General features: G+C 49.0%; 1 protein-coding gene across 4 annotated transcripts; it reads left to right on the top strand.

Moving 5' to 3' along the window:
• On the top strand, positions 1 to 26,082 carry LOC128796553 (BPI fold-containing family B member 4-like). Of its 4 annotated transcripts, XM_053958324.1 has the most exons (23): positions 1 to 643; positions 1,573 to 1,651; positions 2,447 to 2,519; positions 2,745 to 2,809; positions 3,469 to 3,625; positions 9,703 to 9,837; positions 13,201 to 14,623; positions 15,039 to 15,133; positions 15,730 to 15,859; positions 16,558 to 16,672; positions 17,123 to 17,227; positions 17,470 to 17,625; positions 19,189 to 19,252; positions 19,622 to 19,685; positions 20,112 to 20,203; positions 21,225 to 21,398; positions 22,017 to 22,070; positions 22,663 to 22,830; positions 22,941 to 23,008; positions 24,067 to 24,109; positions 24,595 to 24,658; positions 24,988 to 25,064; positions 25,616 to 26,082. In XM_053958324.1, exons 9-23 carry the CDS (start codon positions 15,748 to 15,750, stop codon positions 25,637 to 25,639), a joined length of 1,380 nt encoding a protein of 459 aa, XP_053814299.1. In that variant the 5' UTR covers positions 1 to 643; positions 1,573 to 1,651; positions 2,447 to 2,519; positions 2,745 to 2,809; positions 3,469 to 3,625; positions 9,703 to 9,837; positions 13,201 to 14,623; positions 15,039 to 15,133; positions 15,730 to 15,747; the 3' UTR covers positions 25,640 to 26,082. The 4 variants fall into 4 exon arrangements, with proteins under 4 accessions (XP_053814299.1, XP_053814296.1, XP_053814297.1 ...); XM_053958321.1 differs by lacking the exons at positions 24,988 to 25,064; positions 25,616 to 26,082 and adding an exon at positions 24,834 to 24,963; XM_053958322.1 differs by lacking the exons at positions 1 to 643; positions 1,573 to 1,651; positions 24,988 to 25,064; positions 25,616 to 26,082 and adding an exon at positions 24,834 to 24,963 and having other exon boundaries at positions 2,212 to 2,519.
• Positions 26,083 to 27,906: the final 1,824 nt, after the last annotated feature.

Raw genomic sequence — 27,906 nt, 5'->3', positions numbered from 1 at the left:
ACAGAGCCTGGTGTGCTTCGTGTGCCCCCTGCTCGGGGAGGGGAGCAGCGCCCATCTGCTTGCTGAGGCTGCCCTCTCCTGAGGCAGCACTTCAAAACACTGAATTGGCTTCCAGCCGTCTCCTGATGATTTCTCTAATTGCTCTTGTCTGCTAATGGTTTGTTTTGCTCCACGGAAGCTTCCCTTTGTCTGCAGCAGTGTTGATGCAAGTGTGGCAGCACGTTAAGCATCAACATCCCGTGTAAGTTCCAAGCCAAGGCACAGCCCGTTTCTGATGGCGTTCCCTGGGGCCATGAGGAGGAGAAGAGGGATTTTTCTCACTCAGCTCCGTGATGCAGCCATGGAGCCCTGAACCAGGGCAGGACCCTGGTTTGTCTCCCTGGCTGTGACAATGTCACCTGCCCGGGGCTGCAGCCGGAGGGTCCCTGCGGGAGCTGTAGGTGTGTCACAGCCTGAACCCTCCCGGGCAGCCTGTGTTTGAGCAGCGTGTTACCCTCTGTGCCCCAGCTCTGCAGCAGGAAGAGATCTCTGCTCTGTCTGCACTGCTAATGAATAACAGCCCCTCTGAAACCACGTGTGACAGCGCGGGTGAGACCCTGCCACCTCCGAAAGGAAAACATTTAGGCCTCCGTTTCTCCCTGGCGTAAGTTTCCATCTCTGAGCCTGAAATGCAATAACATTCTCATGTTTCCAGCTGCTTCTCCATTGGACACAGGAGCTGCTGTAGAAATTGTAAATGATGCTTCTTTTCAGGTGTCCCCGTGTTGCTGGTGGGGGGGTGCCCTGGTGCTTTCCTGACCTGTCGGGGTGTTTGTTATGGGCTGCAGTGCTGTGGGCACCCCATTTGCAATGTGCCTGTTCCAGCTGAACTCACACCTGTCACCAGCTTCAGGACAGAGCCTACCACGGTGGAGTGATCACTAATTGTTTAGACAAGTTATTGTGTTTTGAAATGCTGCCCTAAAGTAAAAAACTTATGGAAGGAGGGAATGGACTAAGTTCTTTATATATATATATATATTAAATGTATACATATATATACATATATAAAAATATAAATATATATAAACACACACACACATCTATAAATATAAAAAATATTTTCCGAAGTGGCTGTCACCATCCAGATATGTGAACAGCTAATTGTGGCAGTACTGAAGCTTAGGCATGTAAAAGGTAGCTTTCATCCTAGACTGCCTCCTTATTTTCTCTTGAATCAGTTGCTGGTATTTCTGATTTGATTTTGTCTCTAAATTGCTGAATGCCTGTTATCTAAATATAACTTTGAGATGAGCTATAAAACGTCTGGGTCTCATGGTACATGCAGTCTTTAAAAGTTGATTGGAGGAGCTATGTTGATTGAGAGCTGAGCCTGCTTTTTTGAACCGAACTGAGAGGTTTTTTAAAACAAATATCTCTTATATATCAAGTAAACATGTTTTGACATGTAATTAAGTTAATTTAGGTGTTTTAGTGTAGTTCAGCAGCAGCTCAAATCATGGTCTTCCACCTGGGCTGATATATTGATTCTTCTGGTGTTCCCTCCATAAATCTCCTCCTGTTTCTCTGCAGCTGTAATTGCGTTTCAGAAAGGGGAAAGCATGTGTGTGCCCCAGCCACCCATAATTACTGCTCTGAAATGCCTGGGGAGGTAAGTGTGAGCTCAGTGGCTGTCTGAGGCTGAAGTTTCACAACAGTTTCCTGACATTTTCTGCGAGCAGCTGTGTGAGAGCCGCTCCCAGAGGCTGGGGCAGGCAGGGGACAAATCTGTGACAGTGCCAGAACCGCTTTCACACCAGCCCCTGCTAACGTGGCAATGATGTGCAAAGCCTTCCTCGCACAACTCTCCTTCCTGCTGGATGACCGAGGGGAGGATTGCAGCGATGTGTTCTTGTGACTGGCCTAGAAGGTCATCTTTTGTTTTTCAGATCAACCTCCTTCAAGATCCCTTGGGAGCTTTTGTTCTGGAAATCAATTGCAAGTCCACAGGGATGTTTTCTTCCCTGATTGCTCCTTATACAAAATTGAAATTATACAAGCCAAGAGTTTTTTTTTTTTTTTTTTTTTTTTTTTTTTTTTTTGTTGTTGTTGTTTTTTTTTTGTTTTTTTTTTTTTGTTTTAAGGTTTTTGGTTGGTTGGTTGGTTTTTGTTTTGGTTTTTTGTGGTTTTTTTTTGGGTTTTTTAGTTTGGTTTGGTTGTTTTTCCTTTTTAAATTCCCCTTTTTGAAGTCCAAGTGCCTGTTCTTTGCTGGAGCAATTGCATATTGTTTTTCTGTTGATTCCTAAAAGTCAGGCTGGGCATTAGGAACCTTGCATATACACAGACATCAGTTGGCTCTTAGGCTGTGCTGTTCACATGCCAAAACAATGTTTATGTATATTGTATGAAAATGTAGTTGTCTGGGGGAGTGAGCAGTAAAATTCCAAAGCTCTGATGTGTGTTTCAGCCTACACCTGATCCGGGTCTGTTTATCTCCAGATGATGCACCAAATCCATCTGTTTCTCCATACTGAAATAAGGTAATTTTACTAAGAATTGACTAAAGACAGTCTGTTGTCACTGGGGTAAGAGTTCTGTGTTATAACTGCACATCTGCTTTAGCAAATACAGAAGAGTTTTGTTAAATATCTTGTTAAAGAGCCTTTCTGACTCTTCCCTTCACCCTGTGCACTTGTTCTCATGAAATCTTGATGTCAGACTGGGGAGACCAAATGAGTGAAGTCTTTCTGTTTGTTAATTCTCAGAATCTCAAAGGTGGAGAGATCCCAGCACTCAGGATCTAAGGCTGTTTGCTGCCTCCCCAGCACAGGTAATCCTCTGGGATGGAGGGTGAATCTCCTCTCATTCTCTGTCCCAGGAGAAATGGTATTCTGGGAAAGCTCATTTCCTACAGACTTTAAATCAAGTGATGGGTGATGGAACTCCAAGATTTAAATGCTCTCCACCTCTGGAGTGTCTGGCAAGTCCAGCTGACATGCTTCCAGCAGCTGTGTGCCCGGCCAGTGCAGGACCAGCCAGACTTGGGAGTGCTTACTTGCATTTATGTGGGCCTTGAAAGGCTTCTTAAATTGTGTGAAGTTAACACAATGGGAAATGGATTTTTCCTGCCCACCTAAGCAAGCCTTCAGTGATTAATGCTGTAAAATAAAAACAACAGCAACAAATTCAGTTTTATAATGCGCTGTGGATTTCAGCTCCGTGAAAAATGTGTTTCATAAAGGAAATTTTTCCTCCTCCTAGTAGTGTTTCAGAACCACCTTATCTCCAGAAAAACCCCTTGCCTCCACAGCTGCATTTGGATGCTAATGGGATACATGGCTTCATAATTCTTTGTCTCCTTTCTTGCGTTTGTGCAAAGCTAAATTCTATTGCAGTGCAGAAATGTTCTGCTGGAGAAAAGCTGCGCAGAGGAGCGGCTCCATTCTCTGGTTGTGAAATGAGTTGAGTTTTCTCATCTGTTTTTCTCAGAGACATGCATTGTGTGCCATAACTACAGCCAGAAAAAGGGAATCCTGAGGTGGAGTGTGAGTTGCCACAACCTGCAAGAGGATCCAGGGGCTCTCCCACCCCAGGAGCCATCAGTGACCTCAACGCTCCTGAAGTGACAAATGTCCAGCCCAGCCAGGTGGGTCCCTGCCCTGCCCTGCTCAGTCCTGCCCGAGCTGGGGGCTTAGCCCAGCCTTCCAGGGGTTTATTCCTAATCCACAGGGCTGGATGTTAGCCAGGGCTTTGAGAGGTTTCAGAGGCTCTGTTCCAAGCTGGAGCCAAGCACGCTCCTACTTGGAAATAATGGCACGCTGTGAGTCGGGATATTCTTCCTGCTTATGGAGCCATCCAGGAACGGCAGGCATGGATTATATGACTTGAATGCTGCACTATTTATGATGTGTGTTCAGCCACCTGAATCACGTTGGCAGTGTTCAAGCTTTGCCTGGATAATTGATTCAAATGTAAATTGAATGAATAAATCCTGAACAGCTAAAATATGCCCTCTCTTTATCTTGATTCTTTTTTCTTCTTTGTGCTGAATGGCATAGAAAATAGGGAGTTAGAATCTCATAAATAGATATTTGACTTCCTTTGTTGGAGGCAGGTAGAGTGAGGTTTGTATGGTCTGTTTGGAAATGCTTCACAGTTCTGTTTATTGAATTATGAACCTGTTTATAACTTGGCTTCTGTATTTCTGGTCAATAATCTGCTTGTGGCAATGTTTGTGTTGTTCTTCAATGGCAAGACCAGGTGGTTATTTATTTCAGTAAGTGCACATTAGTCAAGGGCAAAGTATCAGAGAAATTATTTTTGTTGTTGTTTTTATGGCCTTTGAGTGAAATATTGTAGGGAATGTGTGCCCAGCTGGCATCAAAGGCTGCTTTGGTTTGGGAATCTGCTGACAGGGACTTGAACTGGCATCAGGACAAGCCTTTGTGAGCTTTTTGTGAAGGTTTTAAGCTGTTTTCCCTTAAGGCTTCCCTGTTTCATCAGACAGGGCTGATGTGCTGACTAACACCAACAAAGCAGTGCTCTGGAGCTTTCCCCCAGCCTGGGTGTGTTTAATCTGCAGTTCCACAGATGGGAGCTCCTGGGACTGGTGTCCTCCCAGAACGGTCTGGAGGCCCTTCACTCCCTTATCCCTGGAGATTGCTGCTCCTGGTTCTGCTCCTGGAGCAAACATTCAGACAGTGTGTGGAATGAAGTGCTTGGCATTCCTCAGGCTATAAATATTGGGGCATTTTTCCTCTGTCAGGGCAGGAATCCCAGTGGTGCCCACACCAGGCACTTGCTGCTGCCTGGTCAGGATTTTGCTCTACCCCCATCAGCTTTCCCTTTGCTCTGGCATTAAAAGAATGAAAACACCCTGAATGGATCATCTCTGTCCCCTGGGACTGTCACTTCTCACTGGCAGCTCTTGCTGTCAGGCCCTTCAGAGGCACCAGCACTTTGCAGCACGTGTTAAAACACCCATCTGCCTCCCCTCACTGTTCTGGTGTTGGAATCTCTGGGAGCCAGAGCCCACTGGAGTGTGACCTCCATGGAATGTGTGACCTCCATAGAGTGTGACATCCATTAAATGTGTTGCTGCTCCTGCAATGCTTCCCTGTGTCCTTAGTGTCCGTGTGAATGTCCAGACCTGTTTTGCATCTCATCAACTTCTTGGCTTAGGAGATGTCCTCTGGCAGAATATCCCATGTTTTAATTGCTGATGTGAACATCCATTTCCTCCTGCCAGTTTTCCAGAAGCCCCAAATCCCACTTCAGCTGTGTCTGCCACAGTCCTGTTTACTGGAGGGCTGGTGCCTCTGTGATTGTTTGATTTTGCTTCTCTTCCTGCTCCCCTCACCATGATGCTGCTCTGGGGTGATGGGTGCAGGGACCCACTGTACCCTGGGGTGTCTGCAGTGCTGGGATGTGCTGCCTGTACCACTCCCAAAGACATTCCAAGCTCCATTTTTCCATGACCCCTCCACCCTTTCCTTTCCCCCATCCCAGTCTCCTGACAGCACCCAGAACACCCAAAGCTCCCCTGACTGTGCTGGACTCTGTTGCTTTTGCAGCTGTACAGGAAGAACTTTTTCTATGCCCTGTATCTGCTGCCAGCTGTTGAGCATCAATATTTATACTTTTTTTTTTTTTTAATACAACTTGTTGTTTGTGCATTTTGTTTATAGGGGGAAAATTGTAAATAAAAGAGTACATATCCAAACTTGCCACTATCCAGAACTTGAACGTCCCTCTCCTATCTCTGCTGGGCTATTAGGAATGGGAGATTTGGTGGCTGGCTTCAGAGACCAGCTTTGGCTATTTAGAAAACATCCATTCAATAAATCATAAGGGGAGCAGCTGCCGTTCTCTGCTGAGCCAAGGCACATCGGATAAAATATTGCTCATTTATTTGGTTTGGTAGAAATAAAGTTGCTGTAGTGGAACATCATTACAGACTGTTCTTAATTCACCTCAGGGCTATTTCTAATAGCAGCACACAACTCTCCTGTGACAGCCTGAGTGAATGAGATGGGTGTTTTGATGTCAAGCTGAATGTAAGAAAGGTTTTAGGAATCAAAGCTTTGAGAGAGAAATAACTACTGTTTGTGCTGTGATACTGGAAGAGGTCCCTGTTTTATTATTAGCACTATAGCTATTGAAAGCCCTGACACTTGTTCCTGGGGGATTTGAAGCAATTCAAGCCGTGAAATACTGTTTCAGCTCAGCCTTTTACAAGTCACTGCGTGTCGGTGAAGCCGAAGGTGGCTTTGATCGCTGGTGGAGGCACCCAGGGCTGGCGTTAACTTAATAATATTAGTTTGATTTTCTCTGCTGTGTGGCAGCTGGGAGCCCTGCAACCGCCCAGCTGTGGTGCACAGCAGATATCTGCTGCTGGCCAAGCAGGAAGGCTGGGGTGTTGTAGATGTCGGTATGTGCTTACCACACTGGGGAGAGGCTGTCCAAAGCCTCTGAATTCAGACCTGATTCTTTGCACAAAGACAACCAGTGTCATGCTCAGTAATGGGGCCATGACATCTGTAGGGATGGTTCCTACTGGTCTGAAAAGATGCTGGAGACTGTTACTTTAACAATAAAAAAAAAAGTCTCAAGATGCCTTATCTCCTCCTTGCATCAGGGCTTGGCAAAAACAAGTGAGAATCTTGTGGCTCTGAAATTGCTACTGTATTGCAGCGGGACAGCCACTGCCATGGTGTTTGCTGTGTTATGTCCCTAATGCCCACTCACTGGGTGAGGCAGCAGGTGTTTCACCTTTGTTTGGTGTGGAATGCTGCAGAGGGGAACCTTGGATCCTGCTCTGCCACAGGGTGTTGCTTTGCCCTTGCTTGTCTTACTTATTCTCTAAAAAATAGAGGCAACTGGTGGAAAATGTGTATTTGCTCCAGCTCGCAGAAAAACAGCTTGTGTTTCTGAGAGTGTTCCAGCTCACAGTGCTGGAGCAGGGCTGGATTCCTGTGTGTGAGCTGTGTTTGGCTGCCAAACCTGTGCCCTTCACTGGGATGGAAGTGCAGTGCTGCCCTCGCTGGCGCTGACACTTGGTCAAGGCAGCACCGCCACCCCTCAGTCCTGGGCTTTCCTCCTGAGCCTCTTCACCAGTGGCTCTGGAGGGCCCTGTGTCAGAGGCACGTGGGGAATTCTGAGTGAGTGACAGGATGCTCGTGGTTCCTGGGGAGAAATGGAGAACAGGAGGGAAGGATTTGCAGGGTGCTTGTGTTACCAGAGTTTCACACACAGCATATTTCACATTCAGCAATGCTCCTGCTGCCCGTGGCCACATTGAACACACCCCTCCTCTGACACCCAGCTAGACCCTGCTTACAATAACTTCTGCTGGAAGAGAAAAAACAATTGCATCCCGAAATAGCAAAGCTGAAGGAGCAGAGCTCTCCTGCCAGCTGCTGCCAATGACCTTGATGCCGTGTGTGAGGCCTGCAAAGTGTCATAATTCAATAAGAATATTTATACTGAGCTGCATGGCACAAGCTCAAAGATTCCCAGCTCCTCATTTCCATCTGACTAATTTCACATGGCCAATAGGGGAGTCAGTTTTTTTTATTCAGACTCTCTGCTCCAAGTAAACCTCCAGAGTGCTCATCTTCTGTACATAAAAGTTGCTCCAAATAGTGGTGATGGAGCTGTTTAGTTCAGCTGTATTTCCATGCTATCGGTGACTTTAACAGCAGGCCCCTGCAGACGGTGTCCCTTTGATGCTGGGTGCTGTATGGCACATTAAAAATCCTTAACTTGGTTCTAAAGCCTCACTAAAAACCCTACTGGGACTTTGATGTTGAGAAGATTCCACTCAAAGCGCCCAAACCCTGTGAAGCTCCCCAGCCTTATCTCAGAGGCAGGACAGCGAGCAGCTGCCTCAGGCGAGAAAATATCAGTGGCAGCAAAAACGTGTAGTGATTATTTACAGTCTGAGCATCTGCAGTCAGGAAAGGCTGTTGGAAATTACCAGATCCCGGTGAAGCCATGAAAAAATCTCTTCTTCATTTTGAAGAGAGTTTGGAGGGCTGGACGCTGAGGTTCAGTGTTTGGGTATCAGGGTGATCCAGCTGAAACACCTTGGCAGAGCAAGTGGTGATTTCACACACAGATTCCAGCTGTAAGCACCTGTGCCCCCAAATGTTTACAAAGGGGGTTTCTTGCTCAGTGATGGGATGCTAAAAGCAATCGTGGAAGCTTATTTAGGTTTTAATTAGTGTTGCAGTGGGTTTTGAACCATGCTCCTTCCTTGCTGCTGTGCAGACGAAGGACACGTGGTTCTTTCCCACAGAATAGGGGGTGGCTGGAGCCTTTGGCATGGCTTTGTCCCTTTGTGCATGTGAGGAGCTCTGCTGTGGAGCTTCTTAATAGATGTTGTTAACAGATCAATCTGTTAACAAAGTTTTGCTTTTACTGTGTGAGTGAAATCATCCTTGAGCGAAATCGTTTTTGTAACTTAGAATCATAGAACGGTTTGGGTTGAAAGGGACCTTCCAAAGTCATCTAGTCCAGCCCTTCTGCCACGGGCAGGGACATCTTCCACTACACCAGGTTGCTCCAGTCTGACTTTGAGCACCTCCAGGGATGGGGCAGCCACGGCTTCTCTGGCCATGCTGTGCCAGTGTCTCACCAACCTCCTTGTAAAAAATCTTCCTCCTTATCTCTGGTCTAAAAGTTCCCTCTTTTAAGGAACATAACCTGCTAAAATGTCTGTTCCCATCACTGTGTGTGTCTGTGATGCTGTAGTGTGAGTTATCTGACCCTGGCATGTGCCCCAAGCCCCTGGGTTGTGTCCATGCTCAGGACTGGCATTGCACTCCTTGCCATGTGTCAGGTCGATATCAAATAGCTCTTTTAGTGAAAGGGGAATGAAATGGTCTCTCTCTATTTTGTCTTTATTGTGTTTGGTGGACAGGAATCGATCTGCCTGCTCCGGGAGTCGCTTTAAGGAGCTTTATCCGCTCCATGAACCTTCTGTGGAACCTTCCCAACCAGTGCATTTTCCGTTCCAGTTCCAAAACCCCAGCGTTCCATCAACACCCTCCTGCCGCCCTGCACTACCCCGCGTCCCCCTTCCCTGGTCACCGGGGGCGGCCGGGGGTCCCTGCCGGGGGTCCCTGCCCGGGGCGGGCTCCGGACCCCGCCGGTCCCTGCCCCGCGGGCCGCTCGCTGCCAGCAGGGGGCGGTACAGCCCAAGGGAGCCGCCCCGAGCTCCGGGGTCTGCGGGTTCGAGTCCCGCGGTCCCAGCCCCGCGCTGGGGGATCCGTGTCGCTCTCCCTGCTCGGGAGTGTGCTCCGCGGCCTCTCCCTGGTGCTCTTCTGCGCTACGTGGGTGCATTTCACCAGAAACCCTCCAGGCCTGTCCCCAGGTTAGCCCTGCACCGCGCGGCTGCTCCTCGCTCCCGTCTCTGCTTTCCCTCTGCGAGAGCCGAGGTCCTCGCCCATCCTTTGCATTGGAATGGCTCTTCCGTGTGGAAGCGTGGGGACACAGGGAGGATACGTGAGATATGTGGCATCTCCTCGGTGCATACACACGGGATGGGTGCTCACAAATACCAGCACCAGCTGCGGGTGTGGACTGGGACGCTGAGCCCCGCGGGGTCAGAGGCAGGACAGCCGCCTACCTGTGCGGCGTGACCCTGTTCTTTGCTCTCCAGCCTGCTTGGAACTTTAATGACTCTATGTCCTTTAATGTCTTTTTGCCTCCTCCTTTCAGAATCACACCGGTTGTTTTGATGTTTCTGCCCCAAGACAGAATCGACACACCATCACCAAACTGATGGAAGGGAAATGGCACCTGAGTGAGTTAGACCTCGTCTGTGCTCGTCAGGCTAATTAACTCATCAGCAAGGTTTGTTTAACATGAACTCACTCTCTGGTTTCAGCTGCAATTTCTTTAGAGCAGTCGGTGTCTTCCTGGATATAAGCATTTATTTCCATAATGCTGACTCCAAACCCTGCCTGCCTGCAGGGCTATAATTTATCCCCTGAGGAGCATCTGGACAAAGCAGGGTACTAATTCTGCCACCTGTGCTGATGATGTGTCCAAAGAGACCATGTCAAGTCTCTATTAAAAGCTATGAATAAGACAGAAAGCCTGAAATCTTTGCTTCTAGAAGATGTATGAATGTAATATAAAGCTGCTGCTAATTCTTCCCAGGGATTAATGGAGACTATCAAGGACAATTTCACTCAATACTGCTTTTCTTTTTGTAAAGCAAAGCTTCCCCAAACCTCAGGCAAGGCAGAAACATGACTTTGAGTCTGTGTCGCTATCCTTCAGTCAAATAGAATTAGCTGTCTTTATTTAAAAAGTCTTCGCTGGCACCACAGTGCCAACACTTTCTGAGACAACAAAATGGACAGAAATCCATTTTCCAGCCTGAGAGGAAGGCAAAAAATAAATTGGAAAAATGAAGACTGAGGAGGAATTGAGGCATTCACAGCACTCACAGTGCGAGTGATTGGAAGTGATGGGAAGAAAGCAGGAGAGGGATTCATTTGCTTAAAACATAGAACTGGAATTGACTTTGAGTGCACATTGCATCACTGAAGAACTCAGGCTACCGTGGCTATGCTGGGCAGCAGCAGGAAAGGAGGGAGGGAGGGATGGAGAGATGCTGGTGTAGGTCAGCTACAGCAGAAACCAGGGATGGCTCTGGCCATGCACCCCAAACACAGGGCAGACAGCTGCTGTGTGCCCTGTGGTCCATCACTGCAGGCTCCTGGCAGTCCTTCAGGAAGGTCACAACCTCTTCTGCTCACCAAGTGTGCCTTGTGTGGGGCCAGCTGAGAAAGAATGCCCCAGGGAAACCTGGAATGGGCCAAACCTGAAAGTCCAGATGCAAAACAGCCACCCAGAAAGGTGCTCAGGGCAGCACTTTGGCTGCACTTCGGTCTTTGCAGTGACAGATACTGATAAAATATTGCAAAACTTGGTGAAGCCAATGCCTGCTCAAAGCAGCTGGGAAGGGATTTGCAAGGCTGCCTGGGCTTCCCTGGGTGTCCCTGTGAGCCCTCCAGCCTGTGCTGCTGTCAGTGTTGTATTGGGGAGCTCTGGGCAAGGTCTGAACACCCGTCTGCAGAAGTGGCTCCATTTTTGCACTGCAGAGTGTCCAGCAAGTGACGCTTTTCTGTGCTTTTCTTTTCCGTCTCACAGTGCTGCATCTGCCTGATGAAGTTTGTCACTTTTTGGGGGCTGATAACATTATGCTCCTTCTGCTTCCATTGGCGTCTCAGAAGAAGAAAATTTCCTGTCTACAAAATTCCTGGAGACATCGATTTGTGCTTATCTCATGGCAGTGATTTTACTCGGCTTTGCTGTTTATGCTCAGCATTGCGGATGCTTCCAGAAATCAATGCTGCTGCTCTGCCTCCTCCTGACAGGCAGCTCTGGGAGCTGCTGCCCCTGCCTCTGTGTCCTTCTCCCTGTTTTCCCTGCCTGGGCTCTCTGTGTGGCCCTTGCCTGAGATTATGTTCCTGCTTCTCAAGTTGTCCGTGTAGGAAACTGCAGGGCTGAGTGATCAGACACGGGTACAGCTGGAAAGGAGGGTTCTGACGTCTGCCCACGCACGCCCTGCCACGGGTCTGGGGTTTGTGCGCCAAGCAGCAGCCCCGGGTCAGCCTGAGCTTGGCAAGGCTGGCTGTGCTGCAGGAGTGATGGGTATTAATTAAGCTGCTCTGCCCTCCTGGGCTGCTGACAATGGGAGCTGCTAAACCGGCTGTAAATCTGGCCCTGGGGATTGTGGGTTGCTGTCAATCCTGGGCTCAAGTCGAGTCCCAGAAGTTGAGGAGGGTTTGAGTCCTTCAGTTTTTACTAAAACCTTCCAGGTCCTTTCTAGGAGACTCTAGTTTATGCTTTGGCAAATCCTATTGCTTGAAATTAGTTTTGGAGCCTGGCTCTGGGAAGATTAATCCATCCCAAACCAACCAGAACACAGGTGACTCTATAGAGACAGTGCTGCACTAATGCCGTGTTTCCGGTGCTGAATTCAGCATTTTACACTGCACTGGGGAGCTCAGAGACAGCTCCTTCCTTCCACTTCCCTGAGCAATTTCATTAACAGGACTGGAAAAAAATCTCCCCTGAACAAGCCAGCTCACAGTGAGGCAGAAGAATCGGAGCAGTGAGTGACACTTTTCCATGTTTTCCAGGCTCCGGACTGAGCTGCCCCTGGCCGAGGTGCCCGACCCCCTCCCAGGGCAGATCTGTTATGTTGCCATATTCCCCAGTAAAATACTGGGTGGGGAAAGCAATTCATCACCTGAACTTCAGCATTTCAGAGACCAGGCTGTGAGTTCACAGCCCAGCTGCAGTCAGCACTTAAAACTTAATTTGTTCCCCCCTGCCCTTTTCCAGTTTCTGTTCCAGCACAGCAGTTTGCTGTGTCATTTTCCTCCCCCAAATGCTTTCTCCTTCCCCTTGAGCTGCTGCCTTCTTGTTGGCATCAGGGAGTTACTTCCATCGACATCTGGGCTGAGCAGTTCATTAATGTTCACAGCATCCGTTTGGAAGCAGTCACGGACTCCTAGGAGGTGTCCCTGAGAGGGAAAAGGCTGAACATCTGTACAAAGCAGCTCCATACCACAGGCTGCAAGTCCTGCCCACCAGATTTAGGCTTTTTTACCTCAAGAGAGAGAACTCACTGTATGTATACTCTAAACAAGGAGTTACTATTTGCCCATTAAAGAATTTTAACACTCTGAGGTTACTCTTTTTAATTTTAATTTTTTTTGTTTGTCACATAGTAGTGAAGGAAAGTTATGCTCCTGTAGCCTGCAAACTTCTGAAATGTCTCAAAACCACCATCTATCATTAAAATGTAGTGCAGAAATTCTGATTTTATTTCATCTTCAGCATTGCTCAGCATTTTAATTTGACCTGTATGGTGCAATTCTCCTAAGTTTTCCCTAGGCTTCCATGGTTCTGAATATTAGAGAAAAAATAACTTCATTTAATAATATTTAATAAATTATTGCATTTAATTACTTTAATATTCCTCTTCTAAAGATGCTGTTGCTTTTTAACCTACCTTCTTGCAGAATCCCAAGCCTGGGGCAGTGCAGGATGCCAGAGGCTGCTCTGGAGCATTTATTCTCTGAGGGTGTTGGCCTTTCCTTGAGCCCTTCTGCTTTCCAGCAGTTGTGTTCAGACAATCTCTTCTACAATTTCTTGCAATGCTTTATTTTAATATATCTTCCCTTGTCACTGCAGGACTGAATCCAGCCTCCTGGTAAGTGATATCTAAATCACTGCTGCAAGGAGAGGATGAAATATGGACGCATGAGAGGGGAGACAAGGGATGTGACTGAGGAGGAAAAAGTCACAGAGCAAGAAGAAATATGGACAGGGAGTGTAAAATGGGCCGTGTTCCTCACAGCTGCTGTCAGCGCTGCGGTTCAGGTGTGGTGCAGTACGTGTGTATGGACGTGGATCTCACGGAACAGCGAGAGGATTGATGGGAGCACCTGGCTCTGCTGTGCACCTGCACGTACACAGCGACTCAGGAGCTTATTGCACACACAGGGACACTCTGGAACCAGCTGGAAATCCACACTGGCTCATGCTCAGCAGCTGACTTTTGCCAGCAGTGATATTCCTGCACACAGCTGGAGCAGTCTCATGGACACTTCACTGTGGGTGTGTTCATGGTGGCTGCTCAGCCTGGTGCATTTGGATCTTTGAAAGGGGACAAAAAAGGAGCAGCATGGAGAGGTTGCCTGTTAAGACCATCTAGTTCATCCCCTGGTTTTGGGACTAGGCTGTCACCAGCACATCAAATGCGGTGCTGGTTGAGTGTTAAATAAAACAAGTTTCTGTGACAAGCAAAAGTTTGCTCCCTTGAGCCCAAGCCCGGGGCAGCACATGCTGAGGGACTCAGTGCAAGCACTTTGCTGCTACTGCAAGAACACACCTCGTGGAGTATTGAAGAGAATCCTGAGTACATTTTTCTGCCTTCTGTATTCTCAGGGGACAACTAGCCTTAAACTCACCGTGGTGGTAGCAGCTTTCTCCTAACTTCAACTGGAATGTATCAGCTTTGTTTGTTCCTGTGCCAACGCTGAGCCCAGGCAGCTCTCCTCCCTCTCTCCTCTCCTTCTCCTCTCCCATGTTTGTGGAGAATGATTGTATCTCTGCTGCTCCCTGTTCCATGAGGCTGAGCACACCAGCCCCTCTCTGGCTCCCCAGCTCTCTCAGCAGCCCTTTGCTGCCCAGTTTCCCCCCACGTCCATCCCAGTTGAACACGGGTGACCAGACCCAAACAAAGTGCCCAGATAAGATCTTCTTGGGGCCCTGCACAATGGAAACTTCTGCTAAGCCCAGCCAAGGCATCTCCTGAGGGGTGAGAGTCTCATTCCTGCAGGATGAGACTTTCCTTTGAAATCCATGTTGCTGCTACCAGTGTTCATCTACTCTAAGTGTTGCTTATTCAAAACTGTGTTAATCGTTGGCTTGTGCATTTCAATACAACTTCATTTTTTACATGGCACTTTACAGATGCATCTGAAATGAATCTAAATGCCGACCTTTATCAGATCTCTGCAACTCTCAGCATTGCTTTTTGTCAAGCAAATATTTTCCCAGGACTCCACTTGAAACAGGAACGAGTCTCACACCTCCTCAGGGATGAGCAAAAGTAGGTATTTTCCTACTCTAAGTCTCGTGGAACTCATGTTCCTGTACTCTGTGTGCTGCCTCCCTGCACAGGCAGCCCCATCAGCCTTCTGCCAGGATGCTTCAGTAACTCTCACTATTTCCTAAAAAGATTGTTTTCCTCAAAGCACAGGGATCCCCACTGGAGCCACCATTGCAGGGCATCCTGTTTAAGATAGATTGGGGGTGGGGGGAAAAGCAGCATCTGAGTGATCCAGAGGCCACAGAGGTCCAGTCAGCGGTGACATTCCTTGTATAAATCAAGAGAGGTGGCAGCTGGGTGTTGCTTGCAAGGAGCAGGAGCAAAGGGATGGCTGCTCATGGGCCAGGAGGCTGAGCAGAAAAGGCGTGTCTGCTTGGCTGCAGATTTTATATAAGGGCCACTTCTTTCATCTCAGCTGTGGGGAAAAAAGGGACATCACAGAGTCTTGAGCAGTCCAGAGGAGCCTGAGTGGAGCCAAGAGCCCATCCCAGCTGGCTGCAGCTGAGTCAGGTAACATCCTCTGCGTGCTGGTTGAGTGGTGGCAGGGTGGCAGGTGCAGTGGCAGGGTCCTCACTCTGGAAGTGCTTGACTGCTTTGGTTGGAGACTGTGCTGAGCACCAAGCTCCTGATCACCCCCCCTATAACTGCTATGTCGTAATTAAATTTATGTTACTAATTATTAAGTTATAACTTCTAGCTGGCTTATTTTTATCACTTATGCTTTAGTTTTGTGCTTTTGAAAGGTAGAAGGAGCACAGATAATCCTCAGATGCTTCTCTTGGCAAAGCCCCTCACCTAAACACCTGTAACTGTGTAATGCAGGAATACAGAAATAACTTAAACATCAAGTTTGGCTTCTTTTGTGTGAACATTTTGGGTCAGTCACAAGGGATGAGGAAAGGGCTTTTATTAACCCACATGTGGAGCCTGTCCATGTGTGTGGATATGAAGAAGGTTCTGTTGCTCTGGGCTCGAACAGAGTCACCTTTGATTTGGATAAAGAGTAAAGGAGGGATTCCTTTATTGACTTCTTTCCTCATAAAGACACTGGGGTCACTTCTGAGAGTTTTTTTCCTCACTGTCCCCTCTGATGTCTCCCTTGCCAGCAGGGGAATCTTCTGGAGATGACGGTTTTGAAGCTTTTTGGAATCGTCTTTTTCTGTGGCCTCCTCTCGCCCTCGCAGGAAGTCTTGTCCGGCCTGTCCTGTGCTGTCAGCCCACGGGCGATGCAGAATGGTAACTACAAAAAACTCCCTGAGTTTTACTCCCTGTCATCTTTATTTCATAATTCCTCAGGGCTGCAGACTTTGCTCAGAGCCACTGAGAGCCATCACCAGATTCATGGATCAGGGAAATCTCTGCTCCAGAGCTGGGGCATGTTTCAGCTCCAAGCAGCCACACAGAATTTCAGGGCTAGATCTGGGTTATTTCCTCTTTTTTTCTCAGATTCTCATTTCCATATTGGAGCAGCTGATATTTGACAAACAGCTGCTGTGAAGTGGCAGACATAATAATATTTGCAGTGTTCTGGCTTGTTTCAAGTTGTTTCTACAAAAAAACTCCAAAAGCCAAAAGCAAAAATAAACAGGCAAAAATCAACAAATAAAAACCCCTTTGACAAAGGGGAAATGAGTTGTGAGTGGAAGCCCAGCCTCTGAGTGGGGTCACTGGTGCTCCTGGCAGTGCACAACCAAGCTGTGATGTTTGAATTGGAGCCTGGGATGCTTTCCACTGTGGCCCCTCCTGTTTACTTCACCAAGGGCAGCTTTGGTTTATTGCACCAAAGTTGTAAAATACCATCCCTGTGTTGACTGCATGGAGACAGCTGAGGGGTTTTGGGGAGTGGAGGGGCTTTGCTGTGCCAGGATGGATCTGCCTGAGTGGGGAGAGGTCACTGCTGCCCGGGCTGGTCCTCACACACAGATGTTTTCCAGTTCTCTCAGATGCCATAATTCATAATGGGCTCATCCACCAGCACCTGCAGGGTCTTGTGGTTCCCAACATCATGGGTGAAGGGAGTCAGCTGAACTCTCCCACCAGCATCACGGAGTAAGTGCTTCACTGTGAGTGCACCTTCAGCATCAGTTCTGAACAAGATGAGCTGAGCTGACCCTGGCATGGTTGGCCTGGGTTGTTATCCTTCTTTTATTGTGGTACTGAAATTCTGACCCCATCATGTGGTCTGTGGGGTCACAGTGTGGGTGGCAAGGGACACTGCAGGTTGTGGGTGCAGACTGACAGCTCTGGTGGTGCTGTTATGCCTGGCAGCACTGAGAGAGGGGAAAAAGGACCACAGAGGGAAAAAGCAGACAGCTCTACAAAGTCAGCTTCCACCCCAGTCTGGTTCTAGGCTGCCTTCTTGTAGTCAGCTGTCTCTTATCCTTGTACCTCCAGCTGGAATTGGCTGGGGTGCTGTGGGTGCCGTGGGTTCTCCCTGGGTGCAGCTGCCCCTGCTGGAAGGTGTTTTTAATTGGTGCCAGCCTTTGCTGTTGTTCACAGCCTGCACCTCATCAAGGTCCGGGTGCCCAGGCTGTCGGTGGTGCTGCTGCCAGGGATCGGGGTCCAGCTGACCATCGGGGCAAAGCTGCAGCTCAGAGGCAACTGGTGAGTGGGGGATTCAGGATGGATGTTGAGGGAAACCCCTACCCTGACATATTTTGCATCTCTTAAGGATTTTGAAGTGTTTCTTACCTATAATAAAGTCACAGAGCAAAACAGACACCAAAAGATGACCTGTGGCATTGGTAATAGTCTGCAGGACATGGAGAAGTTTGTTTCTCCTGGCTTTGGTGAGTTTCTGTGTGTAGAAGCTGAGAGATGGAATAATCCCATTTGCTTTTTTGCAGCTTGGTTGGCCTGCTCTCAGAAATCATTGATATCTTAGTGGAGGTGAACATTACTGCAAACATTAAATGCACGAATTTTGAATCTGGCACGTTCCAGGTTGTCACTGAAGACTGCCTCTGCATTCTTGGGGCCATAAAGATCAAGGTCCTTTCTGGGTAAGTGCCTCTGGATTTATGTTTTCGTTATGTGCAATCCTCTCCTCTTTATTAATATGGACAGTCTGCCAGGACACAGACGGTGCCCATTGATACAGAGCCAGGCCTCAGGGATGGAATTTCTTCCCTATTGCCAATGCCAACTGCATCAGTGGAATGAGGGTTAATTTGCCCTGTTTGCCTGTGGAGATTTTAAGATCTGAAGCATGAGGTTTGGTACCTTTCCCAACTCATTTTCTCTAGATTTAGCTTAAGAATTGATTTCCAAAGAGTAGGAGTAATAGGGCTGGGAGAATTCCAGGAAAACAGGACCATTACTTTCCCTGGTTTTGTACTCTGCCTTTGGCTGCTGTCCCAGGAGAATGCCTGGCATGTGGAGTTTCCCTCTGACTGGTGTGGTTGTGAGTAATTCCATGCAAATGTCCCATCTCTTGCTCAGTCTTATTAAATTCTTGACAGCAAGCATTTGCTGACTTCATGTATTGATGAACGCAGCAGTAAATTGATCATGGGAAATATTTTCTTCTATTACTTTTGAATTACTCACTTTTCAGGTTCATCAAAATTCTCCTAATTAATTTTTGTATTATGCATTATATTTCAATCAGTGCAGCAGGTGCTTTGAAAAATGCAGTGTGAGTGAACTGAGGAACACGACTCACCTGCTCTGGGGGTCATGGTTTAATTTTTAGCAGGATTAAAGTGATGGTTTGCAGGAAGTGATCTCCTAGAGGAGCAAGGGAAGTGTAGATATACACAAGTGACTTCATGGCAGTTCCTCAGATCCATTTGTAGGCAGAATTTGGGCATAAATAACAGGTGTTCTATGAATTCCTCCTGTCTGTGTCTTGCCAACTCAACAGTCCAGAAATATATTGATTATGAGACAAAACTGCCTCTGTGCTGCTGCAGGCATCACAGGTCCTGAGTGAGTTGTTCAGCAGCAGTGTGGAAATGTCACACAGCAGATTTCTCCTCTTGTTATTCCAGATGCAAATCGTTTGTTCCCAGTAACTAACATGAAGATATTTCCTAACAGCTCCCTCTTCCCTTAACTACAGCACTGATTTAAATACCTGAGGGAGATACCAAGCACAAGGTTAGACTGTGAGAGGCTCACTCCTTTCATGCAGTGAAAGCTCCCTGAGAGCTGAAGGAATATTTTCTTCACAGAAAGATTTTCTTCAAGCATTGGAACAGGCTGCTCAGGGAAGTGGTAGAGACACCACCCCTGGAAATGCTTAAAAAAATGTGACTATGGCACTTGAGGATGTGGTTTAGTGGGGAACATGGTGGTGGTGCAGAGTTGATAGTTGGACTTGATAATTTTAGATGTCTTTTCCAACCTTAATGATTCTGTGATTCTCAGCAATGAGTCAAATTCTCCCCTCAGTGGCTTTTTTTTCTCTCCAGTCCCTGCTCTGGTCAGCATCAGCCGCAGCACTGGCCCTGAAGGGATGACTGATGGTGTAGGAGAATGTAAAATGAAGGCTGGAGATCTTTTTGTCTCCTGTCCTGGCGCTTTGTTTGTGCTGATTTGGAGTTTTTTTCTTTCTTTTCCAGCTTACTCACCCTGTCAGTGAATGAGCTGGTGCTTCGCCAGCTGACAGCGACTCTGCCCGCTTTGGTACGGCTGAGAATTGTCCTTCTTTCACAGCTGAAACACAGAAATACTGGGGAAAACTGGTTACAAGGCCACAGCAAGATCCACTGTCTCTCTGTGCTGCTCTCCCACATCACTGCCATGGGGCTGGGGTGTCCACAGGGCTGCTGCCTGGAGGGCAATGCCTCAGATGTTCCCCAGAGCAAAACATTCCCCTTCAGCGTGGTCCCACAGCTCCAGGGATGCTCCACGGCCCCAAGTCTTTCACAGCATCCCAGTTGTGTCTATTGCCATGCAACTTTTTCCCTGGTGGGGAAAGGAGGGACTCTGGGCAGGCTGTGGGTGATGGTGTGAGGGGGGGTTGAGCAGTCCCATTTCTGCTTTGTGTTGCAGCTCTGTCCCGTGGTCGATATCGTGATGAACCTTGTGAACATTCATCTCCTGAGCACTCTCAATGGTGCGTTGCTTGTGGAGGGTGAGGCACTGCTTCCCTGTGTTTCCCGCAGTGGGAACAAGAGCTATTTCCCACATCAAGCCCCTCAGTGCATCAACAGAAGTCCAGCGCTTCTGCAGGGCTGTTGTTGAGCCTGGAATTCATACACCAGCATTCCAATGAACTTCTCCCACATAGGCCCTCCTTATTCCATTTTTTATGCATCACCTTTGGATTTTTCTTCAATGCTCTTTTTGTGCTATATCCTAAAGGCAGATCCCACCAAGCTGAATTTGGGGATGTTCTGGCCTTTTGGAGTAGCAGCAGCACCCCTCAGTCCTGAATGCTTGGACTTGTTTGTGGGTGTGGGGGCTGGTGGCCCTTGGGGTCAGGGGAGGCTGTGTTGCTGCTGATTTCCTGGTGCTGTAACGATCCTTTTCCTGTGTGTAGCGGTGATCCCGGTCGGCACAGCAGGAACAATCCACTACCAGCTGGCCAGCATCCCCTACACCTCTGGCAAGTTCCTTGGGCTGGATTTAGACGTAAGTTAATGCTGGGCAGCAGGACCCTGGAGCGTGGCTGTGCGTTGCCTTTCAGTGTGCTCACTGCATCCCATGGGAGCTGTAGAATCCCAGGAGGAGCTGGGCTGATGATTTGTCCTGGAAATGCAGCTCCTAAGTGCTTAGATCTTTATCCAAATCACCACTAAGCGATTGTGTGTGCTTTTATTCTTATGCTCTCTATGCCAACCTATCCTGAGTCTGCCCAAGGCTGTATCTGTTGGATGTCGCTGCTGGGATGAGCAGTTCTCCCTCTCCGTACAGGATGAGCAGTTTTCCTCATCTCCCTTGCCCTGCAGACCTGGTGTTGGTGCTTTTTGCCTTTGTGGTTCAGTCTCTGCGATGGGTGAATGCTAAACCAGGCTAATAGATGTATTTTTTACTTCTGTCCCACTAAGGGGGGGGGGAGGGGCGGGGGGAAAACCAGCAAAAAGCAAACTACTTGCTAACAGGAGAGCTTAAAAAAGGCCAGCAGCTGGAGAGAAGCAAGTGGGACATGAGCACTAAAGAGGAGCAGGGGCTAATAGCAGACGCTGCAGCCTGTGAAACCCATGCTGCTGCACTGTTTTTGGTGCAATGACTTCATTGGGAGGAGCCTTTGCCCCCCAAGCCCCCCGGATGGTCACAATCAGTCTCCTTAGCAAAAAGTCGGTGTCAGTGTGGGTGTCTGTGGAGCTGGAGGGTGGCTGGGGGGAACTCTGGGATCACCGTGCAGCACCGTCACCCCTCGGCGCTTGGAGTGAGACCTCAGGGATGAAGTGAAGCAGTGATCTGTGATTTGTTCAGAGTGTGTTATTAGCTAATAGCACCTCCGTTAGGTAGGCTCGCCTTTATCAGCTCCTGCCATCTATGAAACAGTGGGAGCTGCTCCGCGTCCGGGGCTTTCCCGAAGCTCCGAGGAGAGGAGGGAGGGATGTTCATCTGGCACCGCCCCGCACTCCTGCGAGACCTCAACACGCCTCGAGGCTTGGAGGGTTGATGTCTGTGTCACCTCTCTCTGCAGGGCGTGGTGAAGCAGGTGGGAGGCAGCACCATTCCCCACGACTCGTCCCCCTCTGCTTTGCCTCCTCTGATGGACCGGCTCCTGCTCTTGGTGATGCGCCAGAGCTTCCTCAATGCAGTCCTGTCCCTCCTGCTCCAGCTGCCGCCACAGACCTTCCCCTGCACGCCAGACGTTGTGAGTGCAGCAGGGCCTGTGTTTCATGCTGGAGCGAGTGACAAGGACAGGCATCAGCCTGGCCTCGGGTCTGCTCAGGGAGGGCTGTTTGTGCCTGTCCCTGGGTGTGTGCATTGTGCGTGTGCTCGCTGCCAGCGGCTCGACCCCAGCACTGCCTCCCTCCTGCCCTTCTCAGAGCTGTAAGAGCACCTGCACGGCCCAGCTGTGCTCTTGTCTGTAAGGACACCCCTGGGGACACCGGTTGAGAGCAGTTGTGTACTGGTCATGCCATGGACTCCTCCAGGCTGTGAGCCTTTCAAGGAGTCTGCAAAGTGCCGCAGAGAAAAGACATTGCGTGTCTGCAGTGCCATTCCCCGGTGTTTGCATTTCCCGTGCCTCTGATCTCGACTTCCAATGGGAAATGTTAGGGGTCCAGACACTGGCAGGTGTTGAAAGCCTCGGGGTGACATCACCTTCCACGGCTGGGTGCTGTCACCTTAACAACTACCAGACTGCTGGGGAGCACTGGAGAGAGTGGGGGGGCTCGGGGTGCCGTGTGATGGGGTGGCCCTGGCAGGATGGGTGTTGTAGGAATCAGCTGGAGGGCTCATGGGGGCTGCTGGTGCTCTGTTCCCACAGTTCTCTGGTGCCAGCCGCCTGCGTGAAGCCGTGTGGACCATCGCTCCTGCTGGGGTGAGGAACTTGTTCTGGCACAAGGGTTTGTGTAAAGCTCTCCAGGATACACCTGGATGTGCCATCATGCCTCTGCCAAAGGTCCCCAGGCTTCTGCTCCCCTCCTCTTGCACCAGCATGGCCTGAGCCTGTCCTGCTGCCCAGCCAGCTGATGGCAGTGGGAGAAGGGACTGGGGGTTTGCAGAGCCCTGCCCAGTACCTGCTCTCCTGTGTGCCATTGTCTGTTCCAGCCTTCTCCTGCTCCCTGAACAGGGGAAAGCCTTCTCTCAGCCTGTAGCCATTGACATAGAAAGCTGATAAATATCTCCTGTTTCCTTGTCTGCTATATGCCTTTTCTTGAGTACCCTCTGACACCCACAGCTCCCTCTGTGTCCACCTTGCCTTCCTCATCCCTTCTGCCCTCAGCATGGCAGCTGATCTGTGCTGCCAGGTCTATTTGCTCTGAAATTTGGCTTGTCCAGGGTATGTGTGACCTTGGGGAGGCCCTGTGGAGCTATGGGGCTGTGAGAGTCTGCCCGAGGACTGCCAGTCCCCTGCCTGGCTGGTGTGTAGGAGGCCAGCAGCCACCTCCATGTATCCCCAATTCCCACAGTGCTCTGCCTGCAGTGGGACCAGTCCTCTGAGCATCAAACTGGTGTTGAGAGGAAACCCGCTCATCCTCTTGGAAGAAAACAAAGCCAGTGTCAAGCTTTCGGTCCTGATTCAGCTGTTCAGTAACCACTTAGATGGATCCATCCTCAACTTCCTGCTGCTGAAGGCTGTAAGTGTGGCTGGAGCTGCCCTGAGGGGTGCAGCGTGCAGCCAGCTGGGTGAGTGGTGGCTGGGATGGGGATGTTTCCGTGTGCTGAGCCTCTCCCTCTCTGCTTGCAGGACCTTGCTCTAAACGTCCGCGTGTCGATTGTTGGGGGCAGGCTGGTGCTGCAGCTGGCCTTGGGCAGGTGAGCTGTCCCCTCATACAGCTGGGGACATTCTCTGTGCTGCATTGTTAGCTCTGGGGCTCCTGACTTGAAATGTTTTCTGTGTCTGTAAACCGGACATTTCATCTGAATGTGAGAATTTCATACCTGACTGATGACATAAGGTAAATGGGGTAGTTCAGGAAGGATTGCAGCAGTTGGAAAGTTTTAAGAGGCTGGAGGAAAAGTGTGTCAGTTTTATAACAAGGAGGAATGAGGTAACCTGAATAATTGTAAGACTGTCAGCTTGACTTTGATCCTGGGCAGTGGTTTGAAATGCCTGATATTGGACATGAATGATAAAGCAGTAAAGGAAAGTGCTGTCATTAATGCCAGTCAAGGTATGATTAAAGATTGGAGAGCGTTCCTTATAGCGGGAGGTTTGAGGATTTGGGGCCATTTAGCTTGTCAAAGAGCTGGATTTAGAAGCAAAATTGGCATAGCTTGTATGCAGCAATATAGGGAATAGAAATGCGTCAAAAGGCTTTTAATTCAATAGACAAGGGTATAACAAGATTCAATAGAAGTAGAAAAGAGAAATTGAAAGTGGAAATAAAGCATCCATTTTAGGTATGGATAGTCGTGTGATTGCAGTGATAGATGAGGAGCTGTAGCAAATTCACCAGACTGTGTGCTTTTACATGGAATCACAGAATGGTTTGAGTTGGAAGGGATCTTAAAGATCATCCATTTCCAGCCCCCCTGCCATGGGGTTCCAGAAGCTCTGCTCTCAGCTGGTCAGAAGCTGTCTCCTTCCTGAAAGTGAAGGGAGGGAGAGGGAAGGTGCAGCCAGGAGCTGTGTGTGCCCTGCTGCAGTGCTGCATCATTGACAAGCAAATTAAAATTAGGTTAAGCTTTTATTTTCCTAGTTTCTTTTCTCTCTTGCAAGTGCCAGCCCCTGTTTTTCATGTCACAATGCAGGTGTTCCTTTGTGGGTCTCTGCCCAGGGGCTGAGTGTGCTTGGAGGTGGCTGGGGTCTGGCTGTGAGCTCTGGTTGGTGCCTTGTGTCTGACCTGCTGTTTGCTCTCCTTTCCCTGCAGCACTTCCCTCTCCTTGGAGTCTTCTGATGTTGGCATCAGTAATGTAAGTCTCTAACACTAGTCTGAGCTTTACTGGGCAGGGAGAGCAGCCAAGCATGATGCCCTGTGGCTCTTGGGGAGGGAGGGAGGCAGGCATTGATTGTGGGATGCTGTGATGGATTACCCCTGCTGATGGTCAGAGCTGATAGCTGCTCTGTGGTGGAGGTTGTAGCAATTCCTTTGTTCCTGGGGTTTCTTTTCCCTTCTGCCTTTTCTAATAAAGAAATGTAAAGCTGAAATCTGTTTGTTTGTTCACCTCTGCTTGGGCATAGCTCACACTGAGCTGCAGCAGAAGTGTCACGAGGCAGGAGTTTTTCTAAAGGAAGGACTGAATATAAATTGAAGAAGAAAACTAGATTCACTTTAAAGAAAAGAGGGACTGTCCTTTTGCTGTGTCAGTGGGCAGTGGTTTGCAGTCCCAAGGGTCCTGCTTGCTGCTGGCATGGGCCAGGCAGTGCTGCTCACGTGGTTGTTCCTTCTGTGATTCAGATCTCTACCCTGAAGCCCCACTGCAGCAGCTTGCTTGTGGAAACATTCCTGCCTGTGATCAATGGTAAGGTGACCTGGATGGCTGTAATGTTGGGAGCACTTTGAGTTCTGGGCAAGGAGGGAAGAGGGGGTCGTATGTGTGTGTGTGTTTGGAAGATGTACAAGGAGTGCTGGAGCCATTAAAACCCTGAAATCCCAATTTAAAAGTCCAGCCTTACATTTGCACCATCCCACCCCAGCATCAGTTCTGGCGACAGTCAGTGATGGAGAACCTAAGGAAAGCCAAGCACACAGTGATGGCCCCGAGAAGCTCTGCTCCCTGTGCCCTCCCTGGAGCAGCTCTGTCGTGGGGTGAGCTGGCTGAGCATGTGAGGACCTGTCTGTCCCCTGCAGGTGCCCTGAGCATCGGGATCCCACTGCCAAAGGTGCTGCGCATTCCCTTAGTGAATGTGGATTTTCAGATAAAAGCGGTGAGTGCTCGGATGTGCTGCTCCCTCCTGTAGGGCTCCAGGGCTGTTCACAGGACCCTGCCAGTGCTGGCTGGGTGTGCAAAAGCTGTAGAAATCAATCCCTGAAAGACTGAAAGGGCTGCTCTGTCTGACCTCCCTCAGGTCAGGGAATGTTCCCGAGGATGTGATGCCCACACAAGGTGTGGACCCAGCTGCATCATGAGCAGTGCTCAGGCACTGGGGCAGGTCCCAGTTCTCTGTCCAGGCCCTCTTTTCTTTCTGAAGAACTCAGTGGGAGCAGCTCTGATGTGGATCCAGGCATTCAGGCAAGCCCTCTCCAGTGGCACCATTCAAAGAGTCTTGAATTGCCCCAAGTTCCAGCCCTGTTCACCCTGGAGGTGTCCTGGAGTAGCTGGGATATTCCCCAACACCTCCCAAAGAGTTCTGTGCCCTCCTTATTACAAACTGGACACGAGGACTTTTGCAGGAGGGTTCTGTCTTTGCTGTGTGTTGTGAACCAACATCCCTTGACGGGAGATAATGTGTTTGTGTTTCTCCTTGCTCTCCTCCAGGGCCTGATGGTGTTTCTGGTGTGAGCTGTGGAGCCTGAGGCATGGAGAGGACTGTGGGGACAGAGAGAGGAAGAGAGCAACGAGCATGGAATGGACCAGCATTATCTGCTTTTCTTTACTAAACTTGATTCAAGATTCTTGATAATATTTAAGACACTTTAAAGTGAATTGGCTTGTGTGAGTACAGTTTGACACTTGCAGTAAGCCTAACCTGACTGGCAGCTCTGTGTACAAATATTTATTTAGAGAAGTTGGTGTGATTTGGGGGTCACAGTCACAGCAGTTGAATGTGGTGCTGCAGTGGAATTCGGAAATTTGTTCTGAGGTAAAACTTTTCCTGATAGAATGAAAAAGTGAATTTGCATGTGGCTTCTGAAGTGAATCTCCCCATCCTTGTCCAGGAGGGTGCGAAGCGCCGAGTGGGAGCTCAGAATACATTTGTCATTTAACTCCTTTAATAAATGTTCTTTTTTAGTGCTTGGAATGAGGTTCTGGTTTCTGATGCTTCTCGGGGTGAACTTCTGTCCTGCCTCCACTCTGGGATCTTGTTCTTTTGTGACAATCGATATTTTGAGTTTGGGTTTGAAAAGTCCTCCCACTTGATCTTCCTGAGAAAAAAATTTGAACTTTCAGTAGCTCCTCCTGGCTTGATAACCTGCTGACCAAATGCTAATCCACAAGCAGAAATCAAAATTAAATCGAATTTCCAAAGGTCATGAAGCATTTCCTAATAGAATCTGGAGGGAAAACTTCCTTACCAGAGGTCTGAAAGACCTGGAGAACACCCGTCTGCCTGCCAGAGCCATGTCTGCTTAAGCTCACATCACAGCCTGCTGGTCTCTGCATGTCACAGTGACAAGAATCCCAGCATTTTGGATTTAAAAAAGCCCAAATTATTCTGTGTTTAAAAAATTTACAAATCTCAGGTTTTAAATGGCCTCTCCAACACCAGTTTTTCCCAGCACTGGATGTTATTACGAGTGTGTTACTTACTCCTTGTGTCCCCAGAAGTTGTGGCAGTCTGGCACAGACCAGGTGAGGGTTGGGGCAATATTCCACTCTGCTTTTCTGCCTGAAGGTAGGAACAGCTCAGTATCTGTGGGGCCAAACCTGTGGCTGCTGCACGAGCTCCCAGCATCGCTGTGAGACGCTGCAGAGGAATCAGTGAATGTGGCAGAGGAGGTGCTGGACCCATTGGGGGTCCCTCTTTGTGTGAACTGGCCAGCGCTCTCCTGAGCTGTGCCAAACACAAACCTGGTCACACACTGTCACCACATGGGCTGGCCTGCCTCGTGTCCAGCAGAAAGGCTTTGGGTGGGTTGAAGTCCATGCTGACACTGAAGATGGGTGTCCTGGTGAGTATAAACAGCTTTTTTTATTCCCAGCATGGTGCAGGCTGATGCTGCCTGTGGGACTGTGCTCCCCAGCGACTGTTCAGCTGCTGGTGACACGAGCCTTGTCCTGCCCCTGGGCAGAAGTGCTGCTCCTGTGTGGTGGCAAGGTGGTGCACTGAAGCAGCAGGCTGGGTACAGCCCCATTGCCAGCTGAACCCCTGTGGAGTGAGGTGCCAACAAGAGTGAACGCTGTGGAGCTTTGGAAGCTGCTCAGGAGCAGGGAGCTCAGATCCAGTTGCTCATGTTCTCTGACACCAGCATGCCCTCAGAGCTGGCAGAGCAGGGTCTGGGGCTCTGTGTGACCCTGTTACCTGGAGAACGGGACGAGTGACAACTCCCCAGCAACCTGTGCTGGCATCTGCTTTGTGCCACTTCAGAGCCCCTGCACTGCTGGGACTTGGTGTCTCCATCCATCCTTTTTGCCCACAGGTGGCAGAACAGTCTGTGTTGATACAAGGTTTTGTTCTGGTTCCTGAGCAAACACCTTCTGGACAGTAAGTAAAGTTTAGGACCTCTTTTCATTCCCATTTCACCATCACTTCTGGGTGTATTGTGCTCTACTGGGAGGCATTCATTTCTCTGGCACATTACAGAGGGCTCTGTGATCTGGCACTGTCCCAGGCCTCTGCTTGTCTTGAGAAAGAAAACAGTGTGGTGAGAACATGTGATGAGAGCTTGCTGCTGCATGGCGAGCTGGCACAGCAAGCACAGGGTCACAGAAGAGTGGAAAAGTAATCTTGTGCCCCTGGAAAAGGCTTTTCCTCTTGGGGTCTGGCCTCCATCATGCTGCTCATCACATGGAACTGCAGGGGAAGCAGCAGAGGAGCCTTTTCCAAAGGAAAAGGCAGCATCTTCTCAGTGTTACTTGTCACTTCTACAACTTGTACATCTAATACT

The sequence above is a fragment of the Vidua chalybeata genome, chromosome 17 (genome assembly GCF_026979565.1).
Source record: "Vidua chalybeata isolate OUT-0048 chromosome 17, bVidCha1 merged haplotype, whole genome shotgun sequence".
NCBI lineage: Eukaryota > Metazoa > Chordata > Aves > Passeriformes > Viduidae > Vidua > Vidua chalybeata.
This window is presented reverse-complemented; position numbering and strand designations above follow the sequence as displayed.